The 12,032-nt window shown below is 42.8% G+C and overlaps 1 protein-coding gene across 2 annotated transcripts in view; it reads left to right on the forward strand.

Annotated features, from left to right (window-relative positions):
* LOC137519253 (1-phosphatidylinositol 4,5-bisphosphate phosphodiesterase gamma-1-like) overlaps nt 1-12,032 on the forward strand; it is a 175,666-nt gene that overhangs the window by 118,634 nt on the left and 45,000 nt on the right. For both annotated transcript variants that reach the window (XM_068238128.1, XM_068238127.1), the window contains exon 17: nt 9,018-9,218. In XM_068238128.1, coding sequence (XP_068094229.1) covers nt 9,018-9,218 — 201 coding nt within the window. The remainder of the gene's footprint in view (nt 1-9,017; nt 9,219-12,032) is intronic.

A 12,032-nucleotide genomic window follows, 5' to 3' on the forward strand; every position in this document is an offset into this window, starting at 1 on the left:
CTTCCATTACGATCAATTCGATAGAAAAAGTAGCATGATTAAGGATTTGTACTTTTTGAAAAGCATGCTTATATACCATAGCTGGGATTTGAACCAAGGACCTAGTGTATAGTAGGTATCTGTCTTAACCTCTAGACCATGACCCACACTACATGCTAAAGCTGGCGGTAGCATAAACCATACTTCCATTATGATCAATTCGATAGAAAAAGTAGCATGATTAAGGATTTGTACTTTTTGAAAAGCATGCTTATATACCATAGCTGGGATTTGAACCAAGGACCTAGTGTATAGTAGGTATCTGTCTTAACCTCTAGACCATGACCCACACTACATGCTAAAACTGGCGGTAGCATAAACCATACTTCCATTATGATCAATTCGATAGAAAAAGTAGCATGATTAAGGATTTGTACTTTTTGAAAAGCATGCTTATATACCATAGCTGGGATTTGAACCAAGGACCTAGTGTATAGTAGGTATCTGTCTTAACCTCTAGACCATGACCCACACTACATGCTAAAGCTGGCGGTAGCATAAACCATACTTCCATTATGATCAATTCGATAGAAAAATTAGCATGATTAAGGATTTGTACTTTTTGAAAAGCATGCTTTTATACCATAGCTGGGATTTGAACCAAGGACCTAGTGTATAGTAGGTATCTGTCTTAACCTCTAGACCATGACCCACACTACATGCTAAAGCTGGCGGTAGCATAAACCATACTTCCATTATGATCAATTCGATAGAAAAAGTAGCATGATTAAGGATTTGTACTTTTTGAAAAGCATGCTTATATACCATAGCTGGGATTTGAACCAAGGACCTAGTGTATAGTAGGTATCTGTCTTAACCTCTAGACCATGACCCACACTACATGCTAAAGCTGGCGGTAGCATAAACCATACTTCCATTATGATCAATTCGATAGAAAAAGTAGCATGATTAAGGATTTGTACTTTTTGAAAAGCATGCTTATATACCATAGCTGGGATTTGAACCAAGGACCTAGTGTATAGTAGGTATCTGTCTTAACCTCTAGACCATGACCCACACTACATGCTAAAGCTGGCGGTAGCATAAACCATACTTCCATTATGATCAATTCGATAGAAAAAGTAGCATGATTAAGGATTTGTACTTTTTGAAAAGCATGCTTATATACCATAGCTGGGATTTGAACCAAGGACCTAGTGTATAGTAGGTATCTGTCTTAACCTCTAGACCATGACCCACACTACATGCTAAAGCTGGCGGTAGCATAAACCATACTTCCATTATGATCAATTCGATAGAAAAAGTAGCATGATTAAGGATTTGTACTTTTTGAAAAGCATGCTTATATACCATAGCTGGGATTTGAACCAAGGACCTAGTGTATAGTAGGTATCTGTCTTAACCTCTAGACCATGACCCACACTACATGCTAAAGCTGGCGGTAGCATAAACCATACTTCCATTATGATCAATTCGATAGAAAAAGTAGCATGATTAAGGATTTGTACTTTTTGAAAAGCATGCTTATATACCATAGCTGGGATTTGAACCAAGGACCTAGTGTATAGTAGGTATCTGTCTTAACCTCTAGACCATGACCCACACTACATGCTAAAGCTGGCGGTAGCATAAACCATACTTCCATTATGATCAATTCGATAGAAAAAGTAGCATGATTAAGGATTTGTACTTTTTGAAAAGCATGCTTATATACCATAGCTGGGATTTGAACCAAGGACCTAGTGTATAGTAGGTATCTGTCTTAACCTCTAGACCATGACCCACACTACATGCTAAAGCTGGCGGTAGCATAAACCATACTTCCATTATGATCAATTCGATAGAAAAAGTAGCATGATTAAGGATTTGTACTTTTTGAACAGCATGCTTATATACCATAGCTGGGATTTGAACCAAGGACCTAGTGTATAGTAGGTATCTGTCTTAACCTCTAGACCATGACCCACACTACATGCTAAAGCTGGCGGTAGCATAAACCATACTTCCATTATGATCAATTCGATAGAAAAAGTAGCATGATTAAGGATTTGTACTTTTTGAAAAGCATGCTTATATACCATAGCTGGGATTTGAACCAAGGACCTAGTGTATAGTAGGTATCTGTCTTAACCTCTAGACCATGACCCACACTACATGCTAAAGCTGGCGGTAGCATAAACCATACTTCCATTATGATCAATTCGATAGAAAAAGTAGCATGATTAAGGATTTGTACTTTTTGAAAAGCATGCTTATATACCATAGCTGGGATTTGAACCAAGGACCTAGTGTATAGTAGGTATCTGTCTTAACCTCTAGACCATGACCCACACTACATGCTAAAGCTGGCGGTAGCATAAACCATACTTCCATTATGATCAATTCGATAGAAAAAGTAGCATGATTAAGGTTTTTTTACTTTTTGAAAAGCATGCTTATATACCATAGCTGGGATTTGAACCAAGGACCTAGTGTATAGTAGGTATCTGTCTTAACCTCTAGACCATGACCCACACTACATGCTAAAACTGGCGGTAGCATAAACCATACTTCCATTATGATCAATTCGATAGAAAAAGTAGCATGATTAAGGATTTGTACTTTTTGAAAAGCATGCTTATATACCATAGCTGGGATTTGAACCAAGGACCTAGTGTATAGTAGGTATCTGTCTTAACCTCTAGACCATGACCCACACTACATGCTAAAGCTGGCGGTAGCATAAACCATACTTCCATTATGATCAATTCGATAGAAAAAGTAGCATGATTAAAGATTTGTACTTTTTGAAAAGCATGCTTTTATACCATAGCTGGGATTTGAACCAAGGACCTAGTGTATAGTAGGTATCTGTCTTAACCTCTAGACCATGACCCACACTACATGCTAAAGCTGGCGGTAGCATAAACCATACTTCCATTACGATCAATTCGATAGAAAAAGTAGCATGATTAAGGATTTGTACTTTTTGAAAAGCATGCTTATATACCATAGCTGGGATTTGAACCAAGGACCTAGTGTATAGTAGGTATCTGTCTTAACCTCTAGACCATGACCCACAGTACATGCTAAAGCTGGCGGTAGCATAAACCATACTTCCATTATGATCAATTCGATAGAAAAAGTAGCATGATTAAGGATTTGTACTTTTTGAAAAGCATGCTTATATACCATAGCTGGGATTTGAACCAAGGACCTAGTGTATAGTAGGTATCTGTCTTAACCTCTAGACCATGACCCACACTACATGCTAAAACTGGCGGTAGCATAAACCATACTTCCATTATGATCAATTCGATAGAAAAAGTAGCATGATTAAGGATTTGTACTTTTTGAAAAGCATGCTTATATACCATAGCTGGGATTTGAACCAAGGACCTAGTGTATAGTAGGTATCTGTCTTAACCTCTAGACCATGACCCACACTACATGCTAAAGCTGGCGGTAGCATAAACCATACTTCCATTATGATCAATTCGATAGAAAAAGTAGCATGATTAAGGATTTGTACTTTTTGAAAAGCATGCTTTTATACCATAGCTGGGATTTGAACCAAGGACCTAGTGTATAGTAGGTATCTGTCTTAACCTCTAGACCATGACCCACACTACATGCTAAAGGTGGCGGTAGCATAAACCATACTTCCATTATGATCAATTCGATAGAAAAAGTAGCATGATTAAGGATTTGTACTTTTTGAAAAGCATGCTTATATACCATAGCTGGGATTTGAACCAAGGACCTAGTGTATAGTAGGTATCTGTCTTAACCTCTAGACCATGACCCACACTACATGCTAAAGCTGGCGGTAGCATAAACCATACTTCCATTATGATCAATTCGATAGAAAAAGTAGCATGATTAAGGATTTGTACTTTTTGAAAAGCATGCTTATATACCATAGCTGGGTTTTGAACCAAGGACCTAGTGTATAGTAGGTATCTGTCTTAACCTCTAGACCATGACCCACACTACATGCTAAAGCTGGCGGTAGCATAAACCATACTTCCATTATGATCAATTCGATAGAAAAAGTAGCATGATTAAGGATTTGTACTTTTTGAAAAGCATGCTTATATACCATAGCTGGGATTTGAACCAAGGACCTAGTGTATAGTAGGTATCTGTCTTAACCTCTAGACCATGACCCACACTACATGCTAAAGCTGGCGTTAGCATAAACCATACTTCCATTATGATCAATTCGATAGAAAAAGTAGCATGATTAAGGATTTGTACTTTTTGAAAAGCATGCTTATATACCATAGCTGGGATTTGAACCAAGGACCTAGTGTATAGTAGGTATCTGTCTTAACCTCTAGACCATGACCCACACTACATGCTAAAGCTGGCGGTAGCATAAACCATACTTCCATTATGATCAATTCGATAGAAAAAGTAGCATGATTAAGGATTTGTACTTTTTGAAAAGCATGCTTATATACCATAGCTGGGATTTGAACCAAGGACCTAGTGTATAGTAGGTATCTGTCTTAACCTCTAGACCATGACCCACACTACATGCTAAAGCTGGCGGTAGCATAAACCATACTTCCATTATGATCAATTCGATAGAAAAAGTAGCATGGTTAAGGATTTGTACTTTTTGAAAAGCATGCTTATATACCATAGCTGGGATTTGAACCAAGGACCTAGTGTATAGTAGGTATCTGTCTTAACCTCTAGACCATGACCCACACTACATGCTAAAGCTGGCGGTAGCATAAACCATACTTCCATTATGATCAATTCGATAGAAAAAGTAGCATGATTAAGGATTTGTACTTTTTGAAAAGCATGCTTATATACCATAGCTGGGATTTGAACCAAGGACCTAGTGTATAGTAGGTATCTGTCTTAACCTCTAGACCATGACCCACACTACATGCTAAAGCTGGCGGTATTATAAACCATACTTCCATTATGATCAATTCGATAGAAAAAGTAGCATGATTAAGGATTTGTACTTTTTGAAAAGCATGCTTATATACCATAGCTGGGATTTGAACCAAGGACCTAGTGTATAGTAGGTATCTGTCTTAACCTCTAGACCATGACCCACACTACATGCTAAAGCTGGCGGTAGCATAAACCATACTTCCATTATGATCAATTCGATAGAAAAAGTAGCATGGTTAAGGATTTGTACTTTTTGAAAAGCATGCTTATATACCATAGCTGGGATTTGAACCAAGGACCTAGTGTATAGTAGGTATCTGTCTTAACCTCTAGACCATGACCCACACTACATGCTAAAGCTGGCGGTAGCATAAACCATACTTCCATTATGATCAATTCGATAGAAAAAGTAGCATGATTAAGGATTTTTACTTTTTGAAAAGCATGCTTATATACCATAGCTGGGATTTGAACCAAGGACCTAGTGTATAGTAGGTATCTGTCTTAACCTCTAGACCATGACCCACACTACATGCTAAAGCTGGCGGTAGCATAAACCATACTTCCATTATGATCAATTCGATAGAAAAAGTAGCATGATTAAGGATTTTTACTTTTTGAAAAGCATGCTTATATACCATAGCTGGGATTTGAACCAAGGACCTAGTGTATAGTAGGTATCTGTCTTAACCTCTAGACCATGACCCACACTACATGCTAAAGCTGGCGGTAGCATAAACCATACTTCCATTATGATCAATTCGATAGAAAAAGTAGCATGATTAAGGATTTGTACTTTTTGAAAAGCATGCTTATATACCATAGCTGGGATTTGAACCAAGGACCTAGTGTATAGTAGGTATCTGTCTTAACCTCTAGACCATGACCCACACTACATGCTAAAGCTGGCGGTAGCATAAACCATACTTCCATTATGATCAATTCGATAGAAAAAGTAGCATGATTAAGGATTTGTACTTTTTGAAAAGCATGCTTTTATACCATAGCTGGGATTTGAACCAAGGACCTAGTGTATAGTAGGTATCTGTCTTAACCTCTAGACCATGACCCACACTACATGCTAAAGCTGGCGGTAGCATAAACCATACTTCCATTATGATCAATTCGATAGAAAAAGTAGCATGATTAAGGATTTGTACTTTTTGAAAAGCATGCTTATATACCATAGCTGGGATTTGAACCAAGGACCTAGTGTATAGTAGGTATCTGTCTTAACCTCTAGACCATGACCCACACTACATGCTAAAACTGGCGGTAGCATAAACCATACTTCCATTATGATCAATTCGATAGAAAAAGTAGCATGATTAAGGATTTGTACTTTTTGAAAAGCATGCTTATATACCATAGCTGGGATTTGAACCAAGGACCTAGTGTATAGTAGGTATCTGTCTTAACCTCTAGACCATGACCCACACTACATGCTAAAGCTGGCGGTAGCATAAACCATACTTCCATTATGATCAATTCGATAGAAAAAGTAGCATGATTAAGGATTTGTACTTTTTGAAAAGCATGCTTTTATACCATAGCTGGGATTTGAACCAAGGACCTAGTGTATAGTAGGTATCTGTCTTAACCTCTAGACCATGACCCACACTACATGCTAAAGCTGGCGGTAGCATAAACCATACTTCCATTATGATCAATTCGATAGAAAAAGTAGCATGATTAAGGATTTGTACTTTTTGAAAAGCATGCTTATATACCATAGCTGGGATTTGAACCAAGGACCTAGTGTATAGTAGGTATCTGTCTTAACCTCTAGACCATGACCCACACTACATGCTAAAGCTGGCGGTAGCATAAACCATACTTCCATTATGATCAATTCGATAGAAAAAGTAGCATGATTAAGGATTTTTACTTTTTGAAAAGCATGCTTATATACCATAGCTGGGATTTGAACCAAGGACCTAGTGTATAGTAGGTATCTGTCTTAACCTCTAGACCATGACCCACACTACATGCTAAAGCTGGCGGTAGCATAAACCATACTTCCATTATGATCAATTCGATAGAAAAAGTAACATGATTAAGGATTTGTACTTTTTGAAAAGCATGCTTATATACCATAGCTGGGATTTGAACCCAGGACACAGTGTGTAGTAGGTATCTGTCTTAACCTCTAGACCATGACCCACACTACATGCTAAAGCTGGCGGTAGCATAAACCATACTTCCATTATGATCAATTCGATAGAAAAAGTAGCATGATTAAGGATTTGTACTTTCTGGCTTCCATGTGGATGGGGGGTGCTGCACTGCTATTCCATATGTGGACCACCAATATTTAAAGATGTAGCTGACTGCATTTATAAGCAATACATTTTCTGTGTGGGGGGCCGGTAAGAAAGCCTTAGGGGGCCACATTCGGCCTGCGGGCCTTAGTTTGAGGACCACTGCTCTAGACCATCAACCACACTCAGGGCCAGGCTTTAGCATGTAGTGTGGTCAGAGGTGGGACAAGGTCCTTCAGCACCCAAGGCTGAGACAGCAAAGTGCGCCCCCCCATCCCTCCCACCCCAGCTGTCACACACTGATTGCTATTACACTAAGAGGTGCTCCAGGGCCCCCCACCCCCAACACCTTAATCTCTACTTATCTGGCTTGCAGTCGCTGCCATGTATCACCTTTTCTTATTTCTTTCTGCTTCAAACACAATTGGGAATGACAGCTGAATGAATTGTGCACCCCCTCCTACACTGCGCCCTGAGGCTGCAGCCTCTCCCTTACTAGTGGGTAAGACAGGTACCTACTACTATGCAGTGTGGGTCATGGTCTAGAGGTTAAGACAGATACCTACTACACACTAGGTCCTGGGTTCAAATCCCAGCTATGGTATATAAGCATGCATTTCAAAAAGTACAAATCCTTAATCATGCTACTTTTTCTATCGAATTGATCATAATGGAAGTATGGTTTATGCTACTGCCAGCTTTAGCATCTAGTGTGGGTCATGGTCTAGAGGTTAAGCCACATACCTACTACACACTAGGTTCTGGGGTCAAATCCCAGCTATGGTATATAAGCTGTTTTGAAAATCTGCAATTCCCTACTGCATGATATGGAGAGAGAGAGAGAGAGAGACAGAGAGAGAGAGAGTGTGACCCTCACTGATAAGAAATTCCCCCTTTTTACCTCTTTCTTGCTCTCAGAAGCCATTTTCTACTAGGAAAGTGTTTTATAGTTGGAATTTCTTATCAGTGAGGGTCACAGTGTAGTCACTTCCTGTCTGAGTCAGGACTGAGTCAGCCACTTGCATACCTGATATTTAACTCTTTCAGGCAGAGAAAGAAAAAAAGGAACACAGCCTAGTTATTTGTGTGCTAGGCACTGTACATACCCATGTCTATCTCATCATGTCACATGTCACCTCGGGTATCCTTTAAACGCAATAGTATCCAAGGGCTGTGTTTAAAAACTTTATTGCAACGCGTTTCACAGGGGAGCATCCCTGCTTTATCAAGCATAACAGTGATTTTATGCTTAATCAAGCAGGGGAGCGCCAATGTCAAACACGTCGCAATAAAGTTTTTAAACACAGCCTCGTCATATCATTGTCACTTACAGTAAATAGTAGAAATCTAACAGAACCGAAAGGTTTTGGACTAGCTCATCTCCTCATGGGGGGTTCTCAGGCTTTTCTTTATTTTCAAAAGCATTTAGTGAATGTTAGGTGCCTCGTCCAACTGCCAAAATAGTGTGCAGCGAGCAGGGAGGCTGGCCAGCATCTTTGCATAAATCCTTTTCACGGAGTGTCTTTATAAAGAATAAAGGCCATGCTGAGAATCCCCCATGAAGAGATTGGCTAGTCCAAAGCCTGTCGGTAATGTCAGATTTCTACTACCTACTGTAAGTGACAGCAACATAGCAGAGAAGTAATTTATGGCTCATTTTACTCTGGAAGAAACGTACTTCTTATCTGTATTTTACATTTTAAGATTTTTGGCACAGTGGTCCTTTAAATTTTGTGAAATTGATGGTGAAGTGGAAATGGCCCTATTTACTCATCACTATTCTAGACTATATCGTTGGCGCCAAATCATAGCATGTATAGTGGATTCGGATATGAAGCGTCCTTCTTGTCTCTGCAGGCGCTCTAACCGTGTCCAGCACTGCCGCATACACTCCAGGCAAGAGGCCGGCAACACCAAATTCTACCTGACGGACAACCTGGTGTTCGATAGCCTGTACAGCCTGATCAGCCATTACCGGGAGGTGCCGCTGCGCTGCAATGAGTTTGAGATGCGTCTGACGGACCCGGTGCCTCAACCCAACGCCCATGAGAGTAAAGAGTACGTCATTCCTGTCAGTCTGTCCTTGTTTATTGAAGGGAAAAAAAAAAAGTAAAAAAAAAAGATTTTAACTTACCTGGGGCTTCTTCTGGCCCTCTGGACTCCTACTGTGCCCACAACGCCCTCCTGATCCCCTCCAGGCAGCGGCGGCGACTTCCACAAAGCTGGGCTACTGCGCATGTGAGGCCCTTAGCCATGCGCACCCTGGTTGTGCTCCCAGCGCCAGGAGCGTGACCAGGGACTGCACGGCTAGAGACCACATGTGTGCAGTAGCTACCGACTGCCAGCGATAGCCACGTTTTTGGGGTGTTGCCGCTGCTGCCTGGAGGGAATTGCCTGGAGGGATCAGGAAGACGTTGTGAGCACAGTAGGAGTCCTGGGGGCTGGAAGAATCCCCAGGTAAGTTAACCACTTAAGTACCAGCGGTCTCTGCCCGCTTAAAGGGAAGGTTCAAGCAAAATAAAAAAATGAGTTTCACTTACCTGGGGCTTCTACCAGCCCCATGCAGCCATCCTGTGCCCTCGTAGTCACTCACTGCTGCTCCAGTCCCCCGCTGGCAGCTTGACGACCTCGGAGGTCGGCAGGACGCATTGCGTAAATTTTTACGCATTCCCGCTAGTGCAGGAACATTAACACATACATTTTTACGCATTGAACCAGTAATGCGTAAAAATGTATGTGTTAATATTCCTGCACTAGCGGGAATGCGTAAAAATGTACGCAATGCGGCCCGCCGACCTCCGAGGTCGTCAAGCTGCCAGCGGGGGACTGGAGCAGCAGTGAGTGACTACGAGGGCACAGGATGGCTGCATGGGGCTGGTAGAAGCAGAACTAGCTGGTGGCGGGGGACTGGAGCAGCAGTGAGTGACTACGAGGGCACAGGATGGCTGCATGGGGCTGGTAGAAGCAGAACTAGCTGGTGGCGGGGGACTGGAGCAGCAGTGAGTGACTACGAGGGCACAGGATGGCTGCAGGGGGCTGGTAGAAGCCCCAGGTAAGTGGAACTCATTTTTTTATTTTGCTTGGACATTCCCTTTAAAGATAACCCGAGGTGGGATTTAATTATGTTAGTGGGGCACAGAGGCTGGTTGTGCACACTAACACCAGCCTCTGTTGCCCCATGGTGTGCTTCCAGGACCCCCTGCGCGCCGCTATCCCCTCCGCAGTGCTGGCGACACACAGCGTGTCGCCAGCACAATGTTTACCTATGCCTCTCTGTCAGCGCCGCTCCCCCGCCTCCTCTGTATCGGCGCTACCCGCCCGCGTCCCTTCCCTCCAGTCAGCGGGAAGGAAGGGACGCGGGCGGGTAGCGCCGATACAGAGGAGGAGGGGGAGCGTCGCTAACAGACAGGCATAGGTAAACATTGTGCTGGCGACACGCTGTGTGTCGCTAGCACTGCGGAGGGGATAGCGGCGCGCAGGGGGGTCCTGGAGGCACACCATGGGGCAACAGAGGCTGGTGTTAGTGTGCACAACCAGCCTCTGTGCCCCACTAACATAATTAAATCCCACCAGAGGCCGCTGGTACAAGAAACGGTGGAAGAACGATGAATCGCCGCACATACCTGCCGCAATCGCCCTCCACGCCACAAGCCGGTAACCTCAGCCACCCACTCTGCCGTCTATATGACAGCAGAGTTCCTGTGAGCTGGTCAGGAGCTGCTTTCATTGGCTCCTGACCCTGCCTATCAATGTAAGCCAATGGGAGCGGCTTACGTTGATAGACAGGGTCAGGAGCCAATGAAATCGGCTCCTGACCCACTCACAGGGCTTTGCCGTTATAGAGACGGCAGAGCGAGTGAGCTGCGGCAGGGAGACATCGGTGAGATCGTCGGGAGCAACGAAAGTGGCGAGAATTTGCTGTGTCGTGTATTGAAATCTACGCCCTGGCAGCCAGATAGCCATCAACACAGGGCATAGATTTCAAGTAGCGCGGTCCTTAACTACTGTAGTTTAAAACTTTTTTTTTTTTACTTAAGTTTCCTTTTCAGCCACTGGGGGGGGGGGGGGGGGGGGGGGATACAAAACTGCAGACATAGCCAATGCTAGAAGCTACATGCAGCATCTGAAAAAATTAGCTCACCCGCGACATGAATGCTTTGAGATGAACAATCCCATTCATCTTAATGCAGAACATGGTACATCCCGGTGGTTGACGTGTACAGATGCTGACAACACTCCGTCTAAATCGGCCCTAATGCCGTGCAGCCGGCGACGCCTGCCCTTCCTCCCCCGCCTGCTCATGGACTTTTCCGATGTCTCCAGCCAGGGTCTGGTCAGTTGGTATTTGGTTGAACATTGATGGAAGGATTGCTGCAAGCAACATATTTCTGGGAGATCAAAATGAAAACTGCAATGAGTACATTGAGGGTTAAAAGTCTTATTTTGTTGTCACATTCATGTGTAAAAGCAAGAAGCGATCACAGCCAATCAGAGGCTTGCAAATCGATCAGCTGATCAGACCGGTCACATGCTCTCCATGCGTTCTGCTACACATGTGCAGCTCCAGGTAAAACCTCAGTTTTAAGAAAGTACGTAGCTGGGAAATTCTGCAGGGAACCCTCCATAGTGTGTACTATGCAGCCTTATCCTCCCCACAGCACTGTCCGCACTGCTACACACAGCCGGTGTTGTGTCTGATTGCGCTGCCTGTTAATTTGCGCTGACCCGCATGCGCAATAGGAGACTGAGTGCGGCTACATTTCCTATTTCATTATACTGCTGGTGGTAAAATACTAAATATTTCCACTTCCACACATCCTACACTCCCCAAATTTTCAGGGTAGGGAAGGGACCCCCCGAACTACATCTATG

Source organism: Hyperolius riggenbachi, chromosome 5 (assembly GCF_040937935.1).
Source record: "Hyperolius riggenbachi isolate aHypRig1 chromosome 5, aHypRig1.pri, whole genome shotgun sequence".
NCBI classification, from domain to species: Eukaryota; Metazoa; Chordata; class Amphibia; order Anura; family Hyperoliidae; genus Hyperolius; species Hyperolius riggenbachi.